Source organism: Oratosquilla oratoria, chromosome 6 (assembly GCF_046742065.1).
Source record: "Oratosquilla oratoria isolate Oo_2021 chromosome 6, ASM4674206v1, whole genome shotgun sequence".
Lineage (NCBI taxonomy): Eukaryota > Metazoa > Arthropoda > Malacostraca > Stomatopoda > Squillidae > Oratosquilla > Oratosquilla oratoria.
The window spans coordinates 13,122,228-13,141,184 of record NC_134782.1 but is presented as its reverse complement, the minus strand read 5'-3'; the positions used below and the strand labels follow the sequence as shown (position 1 = coordinate 13,141,184).

The following is an 18,957-nucleotide window of genomic DNA, read 5'->3' as shown; positions in this document are numbered from 1 at the left end:
AAAGGCGGCGATGGAACAGCAGGCCCGTGAGCCAACGGAGTAATAGAGAAAGATTAAGTACAAAGAGCATAGGCAATGATGAAATCTCGTAGATGGATGTCATGTGGAGTGTTTGACGAAAGGAGGAACAGTTATAGTGGGTTGACAAGTGAGGTTGTTTAATACGTCCTTAAAGGGGCATTTAGACGGCCAAACAGTTTGACAAACCCGGTTTGTCAAACAACTGTTTAAAGTGATGTTTGACCGTGTGAATAGGGTATTTGGTTCTCAAACATGTTCGACAAACGTGTTTGACGACCAAATACCCCATTCACACGGTCAAACATCACTTCAAACACTTGTCTGACAAACCGGGTTTGTCAAACTGTTTGACCGTGTAAATGGCCCTTAAGGGAGGGGAGGGTGCCGGAGGACAGGGGGGTGTTTGCATAGTTTTACTTCAGAAAAAAAAAAATTACACAGGTAAATGTATCAGCTTTAGAGGAATCAGATTTTTAAGTGTATTTATCAAGGAGAACAGAATGAGAATCTGGGGAAGAACAGTGTGGGTTTAGATAAGGAAGATGATACAGGGATATTTTTTTTTTCCGTAGAAAAACAGATATGTGAGATTTTTTTTCTTTTCTTTTTTTGCAAAAGGTAAGGATTCTTTATATATTTAGAGAAGGCATATGGCAGGGTAGACAGAAAGGCATTGTGGTATGTGTTGCTGATGAATGGAGTAGGGGGAGGCTGTTGAAGGCAGTCATTTTTTTTTTTTTTTTACGTAAGTACTAGTGCTTCTGCTGTGGCAAGAAAAGGAGAGAGCGGGTGATTTGAGGTGAAGGTGGGGCTCTGTTGGGGTTGTATAACGTCACGATTATTGCTCAACGTGCTCATGGATGTGGTGATACGGGAAGTAAGTACAAGGGTAGTGGGTGAGGATTTGGAGATTGTTGATAAGAGTGGAAGGAAGTGGGAGGTGAGTCAGTTGTTGCTATTTATGGATGACACTGTGCTTGTGATTGGGTCAGAAGAGGATCTAAGGTAGCCAGTGGTGGAATGGAATTTCGCGGAGGGGGGGGGGCGTGTGAAAGCAGAAAGCTGAAAGTAAATGTGGGCTAAAGTATGGTGATGAGATGTACAAGGGGAGAGGGTGACAGTGAATTCGAGGTATTTTCTTAAAGGAGAGAAGTTGGAGGAATATTATGTTTACATGTACACAAAGGAACACAAAGGAAGAACAAACAACAGCAGGCCTACTGGCCTTAACGTGGCTCTTTGTGTTTACTATACTAAGCTACAATTAAGAAAACAGGGCGACAAGGCGATAGAAGATGAACTAACACTAATGCTACCACTATCCTATCCAATTACAATTAAATGCCGGGCTGTCAGATCTTTTATTGCAAGAGATAATATTTTATTTGCGGATTAGAGTCTAAGTATTTATCTAGGCGATTTTTAAATGTAGTAGGAGGAAATTGAGGAATTGTGGTGGGAATAGTTTATAGAGTAAGGAAAGCAAGTAAATGGCCAGAGAGAATGAAAAGTGCCATGAAAAATAGGTACCTGGAGATGAAGGCAAAGAGGAGACTGTATAGAGGGGTGATTGCGCTCACGACATTGTGTAGAGCAGGCTTATGATTTAAGGGCGAAGGAGAAGTTTAAATATGTTTGAGATGAAGTGTTTAAGAAGTATGATGGGGTTACGTGAGTTGACAGTGAGAAATGAAGTGAGGCAAAGAGCAAAGAGCTGGCAGATTAGGTTGATCAAAGAACACTGGGATGGTTTGGGCATATGGAAAGAATGAGTGAAGAAAGACTAGCAAAAAGAGTGTGGAAGGCAAAGGTGGATGGAGTGAACTTGAGGGGAAGACCGAGAATGGGATGGATGGATAGGGTAAAGGGGACCTTGGGTAAAAGGGTAATGTCTGTTGAGTAGCGAAGGGAGAAGGCAAGAGATAGTTGTGACTGGAATGCGACTGTAATTGGATGATAAATTAATGTGACATGAAGGTATTTCATCTTGTCTGCTTTGTAATTTCCCGAGTGAATGAGGAGGGGAGAAAGGTTGTCATGTAATGAAGTACTGGGAATGAATCAGCTTCGACTGTGAAGACTTTGGTTTGCTGCATAGTTGAAAGAGTGTGGAAGGTAGAGCTGGATGGAATGAACTTGAGGGGAAGACCGAGAATGGGATGGATGGAAGGGGTGAAGGGGGCCTTGCGTACAATGGTAATGTCTGTTGAGTAGCGAAGGGAGAAGGCAAGAGATAGTTGTGACTGGAATGCGACTGTAATTGGATGATAAATTAATGTGACATGAAGGTATTTCATCTTGTCTGCTTTGTAATTTCCCGAGTGAATGAGGAGGGGAGAAAGGTTGTCATGTAATGAAGTACTGGGAATGAATCAGCTTCGACTGTGGAGACTTTGGTTTGCTGCATAGTTGAAAGCTAAAAATAAAAAGGACACAAAAAGGGTGACATTGAATTAATGTCTGAAGTTATTCCGACTACTATTGACTCCTAAAACGCCACGACAACGTTATAAACAATGTGACTGGAGGAGTGAACGTTGATGTGGTCTATCTAGACTTCGCCAAAGCATTTGATAAGGTTGACCACGGGGTGCTGCTACACAAATTAAAAAATATGGGTATCACTGGAAAACTGGGACTATGGCTCCATTAATTCCTAAGTGATAGAATGCAGAAAGTAGTAGTGGACGAAACACAGTCAAACAGCTCATTTGTAATCAGTGGAGTGCCACAAGGCTCGGTGCTTGGCCCACTGCTCTTCCTGGTCACGATAAGTGACATAGACCAGGGGGTTAGATCATCCAAAATGTCCTCGTTCGCGGATGATACCAGGATATCTCGGGAAATTACAACCAGAGAGGATTCCGAAAGATTACAAAAAGATCTGGAGGCAGTATACAAGTGGTCAAGTGAAAACAACATGGTGTTCAACAACAAGAAATTTGAACTGATAAGATATGGGGCAAACGAAAATCTTAAAGAGTACCGGTACACAGTGGGTGCAGAGGAAATAAAAACAAAGGAAACACTGAGAGACCTGGGGTGTTTGGATGAGTGATGACTGTAACTTCAAAGAACACATAACCCACACCACTAGTGCTGTTCGTAAAATGAGTGGGTGGATCCTCCGGACTTTTAAGACTAGGAATCCCGACCACTTGCTACCTCTGTGGAAAACCTTGGTAGTGTCAAAGTTGGAATATTTATGCCAGTTATGGTCTTCACACAAAGTAAAAAAGATACGAGAACTCAAACAAGTCCATAGGGTATTCACAAGGTATTTGGAAACTCCCTGAATTGCTGGGAGAAGCTGGAAATCCACAAGCTCTATTCACTGCAGAGACGTGGAGAACGCTACATCGTGATTTATGTATGAAAAGTCTTGGAGGGCACAACAACAAATCCATCACTAAAAGAGGTATCAAAGGGAAACACCACCCCAGGTTTGGTAGGACCTGCGAAAGAAAGTGGTCCATAAGCATGCTCCCAGCGACTGAAGACGATCCAGGCGGAAAGCTTCACCTGGGCTGGCTCCAGCCTCTACAACTATCTCCCAAAAGAGATAAGGTTCCTAACGGGAGTCAGCACGCAGGCTTTCAAAAGGAGGCTAGACAAATTCTTAGCCAACATCCCAGATGAACTTCCAATGCCACATGACCCAACCTCATGAGGAGCGGCAACGAACTCTATCGCAGACCAGCTCCAGTACGAGAGGCTCGGGCAGAGTTGTGGGAGTGGTGTCTCCTCAGACAGACCATGGTGTTGACACCATAATTTACCTAATACAAGAACAGTAGAGATAAATCTCCAATGAGGCCCCCCTTAGGAACGCATACAAAAGCAGCAGAGATGGATCTCCACTGAGGTCCCCTTAGTAACGATGCAATTTCTGTGCCACACCACGGCGGCTTAATCCTGCTTGATAAGGTTGTATGTGTAGAGTTATGATGCTTTTTGTCGTTCTAGTGTGTTTTCTATATTAATTTATAACGTTATTTCTAAACAGAAATGTAGTAGCACATTTGTAAATTACACACAGGAACCCACAGTCGGAGAAAGAATAAACTTCGAGTAAAGAAAAATCCTATATTTCGGCTATCAACTGTAGTCCTCTTTTCTGAAGAGGGCTACAGTTGATAGCCGAAATATAGGATTTTTCTTTATTCGAAGTTTATTCTTTCTCCGACTGTGGGTTCCTGTGTATAATTATAACGTTATGTTATGTTACGAGTGTTTTACGTTACAGTACACATTGCTATGACTTATCATACTAATGTTATGTCATATCATGTTATGTTATGCTCTTGTATTTCTATAAGAAAAATCAGTTGAATTGGTAATAATCATATAAAGAATTACATTTATTTTATTTTGATAAAAAATGTATCCCTCATAATACGGAAGGGGTTGTATACAAAGTCAATGTTTTGATTTGGTCGATTAGTAGTGAAACTCGGCAGGTAGGGTAAGGCATAGCAGGTTTAGATTGGTGCTTTATGGTACCAATATTATATACATATGCACTTGGTTTCCGTCTTCTTCAGTAGTGGACGGATTTATGATTTGAAATAATACTATAAGCAGTTGTACTTGGAACATAAGCCATTTACAAAGAACAGTAATAGATCTGGTAGACTAAGAATTGTCACTTTCGCAAGAAATTCACTAAAGACTGCCTTAGCAAGAGTAGTTCCACATATTTCATTATAAAATTGAAGGCTAAAGTACATCCAGCGTCCATAATAAGAATAGAATAAACACTAATTCCAGTTGATACCCATTGCAGACCAGTGATTACCGCAAGTTCCTGTCACTTCTCGACCTGCATATGAAACGTGAAGAATAAGAATAACCCACTTATTTAATCATGATCGACACGGATAGAGGAGAATTGGCTGTGTTGGTAAGTCTTAAAATAATCTGGGAAATTTCAAAGATTGTCTAATATCGAAGTTGGAAGGAATTGACTGAACAATCAGTTGTACCAAAAATAATATTTTTTCTTTTACCCTATCCCTTCATAATATCACCAAATTTGTATGATCAAGCTGATTACACAGAATTCAGACTTCATTCACAACCACAGTCAATCTAGCATACCTGACACTTCATGCCATACATACAACTCTGCCCACCGCCAACTCGGCCCATCTACTTGACAAAGTCCGCCCACCATGGTTAGGTTAGGTAAATTAGGTTAGAGTAGATGAGTTTACCATACTTTAATTTCTTCAGCCTCGACTTCTATCAAAACAAAGATGGGTTATCAAGCAGCCAATGGGCTGAGTTGGTGATGGCCTGAATTGGCGATGGGTCAAGCTGGCCAGCAAGCATAAGGTTAAATCACTGTGGTGAGGTACAGAAACAGTACTGTCATCTCCCCTAGGGGGATAGGCCAGCAGTCCTGCAGTGGGCCCTCAAGGCTGCACACTTTCACTTTCACAATCACCTTATCCCTGGTAATTGTTCAGATTTTGGTCAAGATAATGACAGGTGACTATATCCAATTTAGGTTCACCCAAAATATTTTATTATTGTTAACAGTAACCACCATTTCAATCTTTGGAGACATCACATCAAAGAGCTAGAATCATAAAGGTGGTAAAGGAGAGATTTGAGTAGGATAATAGAAAGGAAGGCTAGTAGAAGTTAAAAGTGGCTAGTATTTTTTTCTTTTCTTTTCTCCAAGTGGAATTTAACTTTTTATTGTAAAAAAAACAATACATAATACCTCGTACTACAATTTCCCACACTGGCAATCCCAAGACAGCAACACAATATATTTTTTCTAAGAGATTTACGGTCCTGCCCAGAGGCTGTTGCCAGTTACTGAGGTCACAGGTCTTCTGCAAGAGAGACAAGGAGCAACATATTGATTGATTGAAAGAATGATGTGTGACTTTGGTTCACGGGGATGTCACTGAAGTCCCTGAAATTTTGACTGAATAAAACTTACAGTCAATACCCAATGTGGGGCCTTTGAAAAGTAGATATCTTATTTGTCATAAATAATTTCATCTTGACAGTCATACTGGTTTTGATCTATGATTTTAGCAAGCACAGAAGAACTCCACATCTGTGAAAGGTTGTAGAACTGGTATTAATTTAATTTTGAATATTAATCAGTCACTATTTTTCTTTTCTGCTCATTAGAGATTAATTTGTATGTCAAAAAATATTTATTAAAAGTTATCAGTAAGTTGAGCAAGGAAGGAAGAATGCAGATTAGTGGAGAGTGACTCTGTATAAATGGGGAAGGAGAATAGGGGGTACTTGTGTTTGAATGATCTTTTGAAGCAGCCCGAAGGGATTTTTCCCCATCTTCTTATTTTCTGCATGAGGGGACAGCAGCTTTGCTGTGGATATACTGTGTCTTGCTACATTGCTTCTGATCCAGGGCAGTGGGTAGGATACAGTGATGACCATCATCCATGAGGAGCTAAGATGAGAGAGGGGAAAGGGTGATGAAGGGGAGTGGAATGGAAGAATATAGGTATGTGCCTTTCACTTGGCTACCTCCTTTGTAAGGGGGAAAAGCTCATGGTATATAGATAGAAAAATTATCAGACAAATGGAAATAGTTATTTAATTTTTAAGATATATCTTTCTATATGGCATTGGACTTATAAAGCAGGTAGCCAAGTTTTTTTGAGATAGTACATTAAACTCAATGCCTAACTTGTCAGGTTGCAAATTTACTGCCCAATCATTCTGATCTGTAGGTGATAGGGAGAGCAAAGAAGAGTGAATCAATTATCCTTTTTTGTATTAAGATGCACCTAACCCCCAAAATTCTTGGGCTCCACAATTTTTTTCTTTTTCTTTTCTTTTTCTTTCTTTCCTCCTCCAATAGGGTATGTTGTGTTGAATAGGGTTCATTTTTTTATGATTTTGGCTGTTTAGAAGTATTTAAATTTATTCATCTGCCTTCCAGTGATTTTCTTTTGTAAATGGCATGGATATTGAGAGCTCGGAAATTATTCTATGTCCCCTCTCCCCCACTAATGTTGGTGATCATATATACGTTGCAGGGGAGGTTAGGTTAATTATTGTTATTCATAAAGGACAATAATACTGGCACAGTATCTGACAAGGAACATTGAGTACATTAGATTTGAATTACACCATTATCATTTATTATGATATGCTTATACATATGTATATATATATATATATATATTATACATATATATATATTTTTTTTTTTTTTGGGGGGGGGGGATCTGATGGGAGATCAAATATGGTTTTCCATCCATTTTATTTGTGTTTGGAGGAAGGGTGAACATATTGTTTTGTTTAGGGAAGTTGCTTATTGATTATGTTGAGGTTGTCTGGTGGGGTGGTTGCTGGAATCTAATATGTTTAGGTTTGAGAGAAATTCTAGTATTTTGTTTCCTCTTTGATGTAATATTTGTGTGTTTTGCCAAACTGAATGCCAGTTGGTGGTTTGTTAGTGAGTTCAGAGGTTGGAATTTAGGGAACGTAACTCTGGGAGACTGATGTGATGGGTAATGTATATTATTTTTTTAATTGTGATTATTTCAGTTTTATTGGAAAATAGTGTGATGTTGTATATCAGTGTCATTAGTCTATCTTTGTGTTGGGTGTTGTCTTCACTAACTTGTGCATTCAGTAAATATAGGTAGTGTGGATTGCGATGCACCTGCTAGAGACAACACTGTCAATTGGGAGAGGATGAAGAATGGATGAAAGAACCAGCATCCATATGACAACCTAGACACTACCACACTACCCATTCGCATAATGTCATAATTCTTATATCCACAAGGAGCTGTGGTCTTGAGAGACTGGTACGTGGTCTCCAGATTGTACCCAGACACTTGTGTGTTCTACAGTTAAGCTAATGCACACATCATCTTTGAGTTTCTCCAGGTGAATTCTTGATGGATTATATCATAGGATTTGCCTGGACTTGACACACAGCCTGATTGTAACTGAATGAGCTGAGCACAAGTGAACTCTGCAGCTCTTTAGAATACTCCAATGAGTAGTAGCAATATTTACATTTTACCATTTATATTGTCCCAATGTAGCTATGTTCAACAACTTGTTCATTATGACTTATATTTTTATAGCAGCAGGAGTTTGACTGGGTACTAAGCAAGGAGGTGCCAAGAGTTTTCAACCAAGTCATGGAGGTTCTGCAGGTTAGAAAGTAGTTTTTATTACTGTCCAATAAGTTGTAAGATGTATACAGTGGAATATTTACCTCACTGAAAATATTGTATTATTAATTGAAACTATCAGGGATAAGAGAGTTGTTAAATGTGCTTAGATGTGGTACGGATGAAATAAAAGGGAAGAAATTGATAGTAGAAAGATGGATGTGTTAGTATTGGGTGAAAGAAATCATAAAGGGAAGAGCGAGTTGAATGGTAAGAGCATTGTGGGTAGAATTTCAAGACAATGAGAGAGGGAAGAAATGGCACTGCTAGTAAGTGATGAGATTAGGAAAATGTGTGGTGGAGTGAAGGGAAGTGTCTTTATAGATGATAAGGAGAAAGGTGGAAATTGAGATGAGAGATATGGGCTTTTGTGAGTGCATCTGGTCCTGATTGCAAGAAAAGTGATTAGGAGAGGAAGTCTTTTTAGATTGATTTAAATGAATGTTTATTGGATAGTTTGACTTGACATTGGCTTCTAATGACATTTATTTTAAGTTAAAGTTGGCTTACAATTACAATATTTATCTCGCCTTGCCCATTATATTAGATTATCTTTTCAGGCTGTAATTCTCATAAATGATACTAAAAAGCTGTTATTTATACTAGGAGTGTTGCAGTCACTTTCCTGTACCATTGTGTGGTAATGACTCTCCTGTCAAGCAGGAGAAGTTCATTATGTCCACAGCAGCACATAGCACCCATGATCAAGTTAAATGTGTAGTCACTATCACGGGAGACACCATTAGCCAGGCTGTAAGTAGATATAGGTTTTTTAAAGAAATCAAATAGAAAAATTCTTGCATCTGGACTGCCCATATGTGGAGTACATCTTTATCTAGACAAGAAAATACAAAGATAGGGACAGAGGAATTAAAGATTTATCAAACATCAACAGATTGCTTGTCATTGTGAGATCAGGATTGATGGAAGAGTTTTGTTTGAGCTTTTATTACTATATAAAACATGCAGTCAATACCCCATGTGGGGAATCCAGATATCAGAAATTTTTCTTGTATTTAAGGCAGTGGTTCCCAAACTGTGGGTAAATTAACCCCTGGGGGGGGAGATAACAAATTTCGGGGGTAATGGAGGGCTGACAAAAAAATTAAAAATAAAATAGAATAAAATAAAATAAAGAAAACATCATGGTACCCGGCATTAGGATTAATGTTAACTTAGTACGTATAATTGTAAAACTGAAAAAAAAAAAAGTTGGGAACCACTGATTTAAGGTAACTTACAAAGAATTACAAAGGCGGAGCATGCCGATAGGAGACCTTTTGGTCCATATCTAGCTCGGATGCGAAAAAAAAATCATAATGATAAATTAATAAAAAAATATAATAATGTAAATAACAAATAGAATACATAAATAAATGCATAGGTATAGTTAAATAATAAACAAACAGGTAAATAGTAAATAATAATAAATTGACATATAACTACAGTAATAATAAATGAAAATAAAAACAGACAAATGATAACAAAACAAAAATAATATGAAATAAATTATAATCATTACAGCATCTTGCTTAGGTGTTTATCTAAATGATTTTTAAAGCTTCCAACTGAACTACATTGCACTACCTGTGCAGGAAGTTTATTCCATTCATTAACTACACAGTTGGCAAAGTTGTTTCTACCTACTTCCAAATTGAATCTATTTCCGGACAGTTTGAGACCATTGTTTCTTGTCTGATTCTCCTTCAATGTGAAAATTTTGTCACTTTTGATGTTTCTTCATATGTGTAGTGTCACAGTGTACTATGTTCCAAAAATCCTGTATGCATATGAGAAGGCATATCATTTTCTTGCCAGGATATTAATTTGAAGGTGGCTAAGCATCAGAATCAAGTTCACCGCACAAGTGTCACCCCAGATGCCCCATGGAGGGTTCAACAGATTCAAGATGCTGGAAACTATCTGCAGCTTGCCATTCAGTTCCTTCTTGGCCATGGTGCAGAAAATGTCTTCAAGTAAGGAAAATACTGTATTTTTTATTGTTTGGTTGAGCGGGTTAGGGCGTCGTTACTTGCGGCGAAGGTCGAGGTGAGGGTGGTTCGAATCCTGCCACTGGCAAAGTTGAACCAAGGGCATGGTTCATTAAATTCCATGCTACAAAGCCCTCTGTGAGAAGCACCGTCCTAGCCTCCCGATAGGGGGAGTGTGTAATGTTAAACCATATCATCATCATCAATTAATGTCACAAATGATGTTGGTAAAAGAGATAAAGGAGGTACTGGATGCAAGAATAAAATCTGTTGAGCAAGGAAGAAAGAGTGCAGAAGGTAGGAGTGAATAGAGTGTGGTTGTAAATGGATGAAGAAATGATGCAGGCAAAGGAATGTTATTTTTTATTATTGTCTGCTCCATAAATATTTACAAGTGGTATTGAGAGATGGACTGATAATGTGGACAAGGACCTGAGCAGTGTTGGAGAGTAGGTGTCTGGGAATGTGTGACAGCAGCACAGGACCAGAGAAACTGAAGGTCTCTCTCTCTCTATCCTTTTTTTTTTTTTTTTCTGTGAAAAGTGGCTTGAGTACTCCAGGAGTGAGTGAAGTTATTCCAGAATCAGATTAGAAAAATAGAAATTTGAAAGTTTTTATATGAGGTATGATTTCAGGAAACTCGCAACCAGTATGTCTACCTTTATACTGTACCAAGGGTTTTATCCTCCTTATAAGGGAGGTAGCCAAGTCAAAAGATGTGTACCTACTCCCACCCATTCCACACCCATCCACCTACTGGTTGTAAAAAGGAAAACATATATATATGTGTATATATATATATATATATATATATATATATATATATATATATATATAGTTCATCCTGAAGAATACATCACTCCAAAACATTATACAGTGATGCAGGTTCCTCCAATGGGTGTTAATGAGAACACCCATGCATTTCCTTGCATGATCCTTTGTTGTGTTGTACAAAGATTCACTGTCACAGGTACACCTTTGAAACCATTAAATAGCAATCCTTCTTCTGATCCTTGCTAAGTTAGAGCTGTATGGGCCAATGAATTCACAGCTATGTCTGAAAAAAATTAAGTTGAACGTTTTTCATATAGAATACTCTGCAGTTACACTACTGGCCCTACTGTATGAATTTGTTTTCTTGTAGTGGATTTACTCTTGTGAAAGAAAAGACATGGTTTTTATCTAATTTTCAGAACCAGTAGTGAAGTACTGAATGTACTTGGACAACTGACAGCCTTGCTTCAGAAGGGTCGTAGTAGCCTTCTCATTCCTCGTAAAAAAACTATAGATGAACTTATGAATAGCAGGAACATGGTGAGTCTGATAGGTGTTTAACTATGACAACTGGGTTGGAAAAATAGTGATAAAGTCTCTGTAAACCAGTAGAAAGCTTGATCAAATACAATAGCTCAGAAAGTAAATTAAGACCACAAGTTAATGTCATGAATTTTAGTGTTGTTTCCTCATACCAGAATCTCCATGATTAGTATTTATTATTTAGTGTGTATATATATATATTATATATGTATATATATATATATATATATATATAATATATATAATGTATGTATATATATATAATGTAATATATATATATAATGTAATATATATATATATATATATAATGTAATATATATATATATAATGTAATATATATATATATTATCTCTCTCTCTCTCTCTGCAGAAATCATTAACTCCACCTTTACCAGGGGATGTTGCCCTTAGCTTCTATCTTCAAGCCCACAAGCTGGTTCTGGCAGTGTATCATTTATCTAGTGCCGGTGGCAACATGAAGTTCGAGAGTGTACAGGCAGAGTGCTCTGTGCCATGGCTCAGTCCTGTGTTGGTTGGATTTACTACAGCCCTTCACATGGCACACCAGTTAAGAGATAAGGTGAGGTGAATTAATTTGTTTCTAGTCTGTCTTATTTTCAGTATACCAAAGGATTTTTCCCCCTTATAATGGAGGTAGCCAAGTCAAAAGCATGCACCAACTCCCACCCATGCATCTCCCATCCACAGCCCTTGTTTCCCTCTTATCATAGCTTCATGTGGATGAAGGGTCATACATGTCTCCAGCCTACCACCCAGATTAGAAGCAATGCAGCAAGACATAGCACATCCACAGCAGGACCACTTCACTAACACAGCAAAAAAACCCTCCCTGTCCCCTCCTGCAGAAAATAGAGATGCGGAGAAATACCTTCGGACTGCGTAAAAAAAATAAATCCATACACAGCCATCCTCCATTCACCTCTATCCCCTGCCTTCTTCCTTGCTTGTTCAACAGACATCCCATTTTGCTCAAAAACAACCCTTTCACCTTATTCATCCATCTCATCCTCGGTCATCCCCTCAAGTTCACAACATCCACCTCTATTTTCCACATTCTTTTTGTTAATCTTTCCTCACTCATTCTTTCCATATGTCCAAACCATCCCAGTAATCTTACATCAGCGCTATCTGCTATCTTCCTTTTCATTCCCACACTCTTTCTCACCTCATTTCTCAGTCTAACTTTGTAACCCTTTCTATACAAGAGGATAACCCCCCAAAAATGGAGTTCTTTCATATAATTGTATTCAGATATTTTTTACATACTTATCACCTTCAAAGTATTCTCCATTTGAAGCAGTGCACCAGTCCAGACATGTTTTCTACTGTACAAAACAGTTCTGGAACTTGCACAAAGATATGCCATTTAATGTCTCCATCACTTCCATCACTTTCTTCTTAACCTCTTCCACATCTGCAAAACATTTTTCTTTGGGGTCTTTCTTCATTTAGAAGTCTTCGTGTGCAACGTAGGTAGGTTCTCACGAAGGGGGGGGGGGGAGAACCATGGTCTTTCCTAGGGCAGGCGATGCTGGGGTCGTCCTTGGAGACCAGCACGTCACTAAAGTACCGTAGGAAGCAGTCACGAGTGGCGGCCGGGAGCTGTCCATGGGCAATGTCAGCTCGGCGCACCTGTTTGCGTATGTCATCGCCAGGACAGGGTCCGGGAAGCGTTCATTGCGGGGGGGTTCACGTGAGATACGTCGAGGGCGTCGTCGGCGCCAAGAGCGGTGTCCGTAGGCTGGCTCCAGATATTTCCAACGTGCCTAGGTGCCGAGTGCCTATCCCTGTAATTCCGCACCTGCGTTGTCAGGCGATACAGCACGGGCACTGACAGGTGACGGGGGGCGGTCAATCAGAAGTGTCCTGTTGGGGGGGGGAGGGGGTCGCGTGAGATACGTCGACCTCGTTGTCTGCGCTGAGAGCGGCGGCTGCAGAGCTCTTGATATGTCCAACATACCTAGGTGCCGAGTGCCTATCCCTGCGATTCCGCACCTGCGTTGTCAGGCGATACGGCACGGGCACTGACAGGTGACGGGGGGGCGGTCACCCAGAAGTGTCCTGTTGGGGGGGAGGGGGTCGCGTGAGATACGTCGACTGCGTGGGCATATCCCCGTGATTTACACACCTGCGAAGGGCAGCGCATTGCGGGCGCTGACAGGTGGTGGAGGGCGATGGCCCGGAAGGCATTAGGACGGCAGGTGCCAGTCCTCCAGGGAGAAGGGGCGGAGAGTGCGTGCGTCTGGCGGGGGACCCCTTGCATAGTAACACGATGCATGCGTGCAGGTCCTACTGGGCGTCCGAGACGGTCCCCTTCAATGTCTCCGGTGGGCGGCAGTGGTGTCACCTCCTCCTGGGGTGACATAATTGCCACGGGTGTGCGGAGGCAGCATGGCGGTCCCTAAGCTGGGTGGGTGTAGCCTGTGCGAGTCAGCTGGGCGGGTGGCACTCGCGGTGAGCACGGCGAAGCAGGACAAAGGCCTCCTTGTTTGCGCGGCCTACTTTGGCCTGGGCCGCGTGCGGGGTGGAGCAGTGGGACGAAGGCCTCTTTGTTCGCCCCACTACGTGCACGAAGGCACGCCACTATCACTATCACACGATTTTGCACGGTCCCGTGCATGCTCACTGTATCGGCACTGCACTCACGGTCCAGCGTGTTCACTGTCGCCTATGGTCTAGTTCCGTCAGTACGCGCCACTGATTCACGTATCGTCCCATGTTTCATTGTTGCACGCTGCAAGCAATTGCAAGCAATCCTACTCACTGTGCCATCTTCGTGTGCAACAGAAACGCGAGGGGACGTTTGGTGTCTTTATTAATAAGTGGGTTATGCGTACATAGGTGAGTCACAACAGGAGAGCTACATGCTCACCGTATGAGGGACAGTTCTAGACTGACTTGGTGGGTACATCGTATTCCCTGCGCAGAGGGAAATCTATGCCTTGTCCTACATATCTAACAATGAGGGCCTTGTGCCCAAGAGTCCTTCTAAACCTATGGTGCCCTGCTTGTCGTGTCGAGCGCCAGGGCCCAGGACAGCACTACACCACAAGAAGTACAAAAAAAAAATCACAGTGAGCAAGATCGAATAAGTAGGGGAGGGTGGGTAAGTGGGTTCATGCCATGTTTGGTGAGAAATTATCTCGTCCAAGGTGATGTGCATTGTTGTGATGAAACCACCACTCTCTTCTTTGCCGCAAGTTGTAGCATTTCTATCTCATTGCATCTCACAAATGCTTCAGAACTGCCAAGTAAAAAGAAACAAAAGACATTGGACTTCACTTGACACACTTTTTTGGGTTGTGGCAATGTTGGATGCTTCCACTGACTTGACTGCTGCTTCATTTCTGGGTCATAGTTGTAGCTCCAGCTTTCATCATCTTCAAAAAAATGTCTGGATCAACTTCCAACTCTTCTTTTAGTTCTTGGCACTCATTCATTCGTGACTGCTTTTGATGATCTGTGAGCAAGCAGGGCACCAATTTTGCTGCAACTCTTTTCATCCCCAATTCCTCACTCAAAAATCATTGCCAGGAGCTGTAGGACACACCAGTCAAATCAACAAGTTCGTCAATTTTTTGGCAACGGTCCTTCAAGATCAATTCATGAATTTTCGTGATGTTTTCATCTGTTTGGGAGGTTGACAGTTGCCCTGAAAGGGATTGGTCTTCCAGTGACAATTAACCATTCCCAAAGCATGCAAACAACTCATAAACTTGTGTTTTGCTCATGGTAGCATCTTTGAAAGCCGTTGGAAGCATGATAATTGTTTCAGCTGCTGTTTTCCCCATCAAAAAATCGAATTTCATGACAGCACGCTGCTCCCTCCTTTCATCCATCGTAAAAATAGACAAAATGGCATGAAACACTTCAAAACAATGGGGAACCACAGGCCATATGTCTTCCCACAACGATCCAAGTGAGCAGAATGATGCCTAATGGTTATTTCATGTGACATCTAGCAGCAAAAGCCTGAACAATTACGAGTTTGTCCCACAGAAAACTATTCTGGTTACTTTTGGGTAACCCTCCCCATATTTCTCAGACACTTCATCTCAAACACATTTAAACTTCTCTTTTCTGCTTCTCTTAAATTCCAAGTCAGTATGGGGGGGAAAAAAGTGAGGAAATGTGGAGGCACTAAATTGTAACAAAGCTGTTACCTGTGACCTATGTGCTTAGACAGTTACAAAGTGGGATTTGATTAGAAAAGTAAATGGAAATTTTACCTTTATTTTAGCAAATCACTGCCTTTATCACAGAATTGCAAAACAAAAATATATACTTTATGAATAACTTGAATAAGTAATATTCCCAATACTGCAAATGCAAAAGACTATCCATATATTTCTCATATTATTAATAAAACTAAGTTTGATCCAGAATACAAGGGTAAGTATCAGGGTGTTAAAACATGTTCATACATGATCATACAGGTAAAGACTAGATTTTAAACCATTACCTGTAGGCCTTGTAGCTGTAAAAGACTTGACATATATAACCATTCCTGGTTGAACAGTGGAGCTACTTGTTGGCTTAGGCAGAGGTCAGGAATAGAGGGAGTCCTGCCTGGCAGCAAGTTTGTAGTAAGGACATACTACATTAAATTTTGTGCTTCAAAAAATCATCCATGAGGAGTTAATGTCATAATCCTCTTTCAGGGGAGTTCATGACAATTAAAATTGAATTAAAACTAGCAATCTGGAAAAGAGCATACAAAACCAAATGAACCACCAGAGCCCAGCATCCCGTAGACCCATCTCCCTCCTCTCAGTCACAACCAAACTAATGAAGGGACTGGTAGCTGTTGCTGATTACCTGGAAGCCACGGGTATCCTGCAAAAGAGGCCTGGGGCAACAGATTGATAGGTTCATTTATTGATAATTCCCCCCTAGACAACAGTAAAACATTACTTCACTGAATGACATGGTCCAAATTGCCGGCCATGGCTGGCTACCTAGAGACTAAGGGTCTCCTGCAAGAGAGAACCAGGGCAGTGGATTAATTGGATTGATGTTGTGGCAAGCAACAAGCAATTTTATGCAGCTAGGGGAAGGGCTTCCTACTGGAGGGATTAACAGTTGGACTTCCTTGGAAAAAAAAATTTGTTACTCACACCATTTCATTGCAGTAGCTCATTGTTTTCATGTGAATAATTATGTAACATTTTATTTCTATACAGTCGTACCTCGGTACTCGACCGCCTCTATACTCGACCAAATCGGTGCTCGACCAAAAAATTCGAGTAGAAAATGCATCGGACCTCGAACAGATTTTCGGTACTCGACTAGCTCGAACAGCGGGTAAGCGTCAGTTCGACTCAGACCGCCAGCGGAGTGAGACGTACGCAGTTTGTTCGAGTATTTCTTCCCAGATTTAAACTTTTTCGTGTTGCTCTAGCCCTTAATAATGGGTCCAAAGAAAGACAGTGATAAGAGGAAAATTGGTTTCGGTGTTCGAACAAATCGGTGCTCGACCACCACCTCAGAACGGATTATGGTCGAGTACCGAGGTACGACTGTACATATATGTTAATATGATTTACATACATTTATGCTAAATATTCATGAAAGGTTTAATATATTTCCTTGTATTCCTATGTAGGTTGCTGTCTTCTCCCAGTATAAGGACTTCACACCAGACTCTTGCAGTGTGTCGACCATCTCCTGTTAGAGTCACTGTATTGATTTTCTGGTACCTAGGTGAAAACTCCTAGTTACTAAATTTCTGGATTAGAAAATTGTCATTTGTCCTTAAATTTCTATTAGTTGCAGATTTGCACAGATTTGCTGAAAAGTTTGTTTCTAATTGGAAAATATAAAGCTTTACTGATCATGCAATAAACCAGGAGAAAAAGAGGGGAAAATATGTGATAAATGTATATGTGTATGTATATATATATATATATATATATATATATATATATATATATATGTATATATGAGTGAGTGAGAAAATCTGGAGTCTGATCTATGTTGAAAGGAGAGATATAAACACTAGACTGAAAGTGGGAGGTTTATTGCCCAACGTTTTGGTTCAAGTCCTAGGACCATCCTCAGGGGTGTGAAGGGGTACAATAATTAAAGATTCAATACATTGGCCATTGCTGAAACTGTAAGAGGTAGCCAGTGCAGTCGGAACTGTCCAGACTCCCCCTAATCATCCTGTGTCAATGAGTATCAGGTACATGTGACATAACAAAGACATCTGTTCACATCTGTGAGGATGATTGTAAACAAATGTCTTTGTTATGTCACATATACCTGATACTTATTGATATGGAATAGTTAGGGGGACCCTGAATAGCTCTGACTGCACTGGCAAACTCTCCCAATTCCAGCATCAGCCAATACATTGAATCTTTGATCACTTTACCCCTGATGAAACTTCAAGCAATAAACCTCCCACTTTGAGTCTGGTGTTTATGCTCCTCCCTTCAACATATATATATGTATGTATGTATCTCAGTCACAGGAACCCCTAGTGACCTGGTCAAACAGTTTGATGATCCATTGTTGGATTGTGCCCCCAATGGTAAGAACTACTGTTGTAGAAATTGTAAGCCAAAGTAAATAATGTTGAAACACACATTGTGAACAAAAATGATATATAAAATGGAATAGTTACTGCTCGATATTAGAAATTTGCTGAGTATGTCACCTTGTCACTATAGATGTTACAGAATTAAGACTATTGAATGTATATATATATGTTATTAAGCAGTCTTATTTATTGGAGCTATTCTTATTGAACTGAGAAGAATTGTTGATGATCTTTTCAGAAAATGTGAGAATGTATGTGAAGAGAGGGAAGTGTGGTGATGGTAGAGTGAAGACCTGAGTGCAGTAGTATCAGAAAAGAGGTGCACAAATGAAGAACAGTTGCAAAAAAGAAATAATGTATATGAGAGGTATAAAGAAGTTGAAAGTAAAATGCAAGGTGAGTGAGGCCAAGAGTAGATGTGAAGGAGAGGGTAGATATTTCAGAGTTTTGAAAGGAATAAAAGGACATTTTGGAAAGAAGCATAAAGATGTGAAGAGGTGAGTCAGGCAGAGATGAGATGGTAATAGTGGATTGACAGTTGTTGACGGAAAAGGCCATGAGCAAAATATTTCAGGTATACATGAAATAAAACACAAGTTTCTTGCTGGCTGGCAATAGATTGTCAAATTTCCTTTATCAGCAGCAATTACACCTGACTGCCAGGTTCTTCCATTAAGAAAGTCATTCCAAGAGTGTCTAGTGAGATACTTGTACATGTTACTGTTAAATATCAATATGATTTATTGTAAATTAACCTCATAGTTTGATTATTTCCTATGTATCAATACCTACAGCCACAGGGGATCACTGTACAGTGAAATGGTAGGGGGGAAATCAGGTCCAGTTTTTGGGCCATGCTGTAGAACTGTGCCTCATTG

At 40.2% G+C, this 18,957-nt stretch overlaps 2 protein-coding genes across 4 annotated transcripts; both read left to right on the top strand.

Annotated features, from left to right (window-relative positions):
- Nucleotides 1-2,689: 2,689 nt before the first annotated feature.
- On the top strand, nt 2,690-4,867 carry LOC143025933 (uncharacterized). The gene is made up of 2 exons (XM_076185913.1): nt 2,690-3,016; nt 4,808-4,867. Exons 1-2 carry the CDS (start codon nt 2,690-2,692, stop codon nt 4,865-4,867), a joined length of 387 nt encoding a protein of 128 aa, XP_076042028.1.
- On the top strand, nt 4,455-18,833 carry rogdi (rogdi atypical leucine zipper). 3 transcript variants are annotated; one of them, XM_076186433.1, is made up of 8 exons: nt 4,455-4,486; nt 4,808-4,924; nt 8,118-8,189; nt 8,814-8,960; nt 10,026-10,183; nt 11,392-11,512; nt 11,885-12,094; nt 17,141-18,833. In XM_076186433.1, the coding sequence occupies exons 2-8, from the start codon at nt 4,889-4,891 to the stop codon at nt 17,207-17,209; spliced, it is 813 nt and encodes a 270-aa protein (XP_076042548.1). In that variant the 5' UTR covers nt 4,455-4,486; nt 4,808-4,888; the 3' UTR covers nt 17,210-18,833. The 3 variants fall into 3 exon arrangements, with proteins under 3 accessions (XP_076042548.1, XP_076042549.1, XP_076042551.1); XM_076186434.1 differs by having other exon boundaries at nt 4,463-4,481; XM_076186436.1 differs by lacking the exon at nt 4,455-4,486 and adding an exon at nt 7,655-7,832.
- Nucleotides 18,834-18,957: the final 124 nt, after the last annotated feature.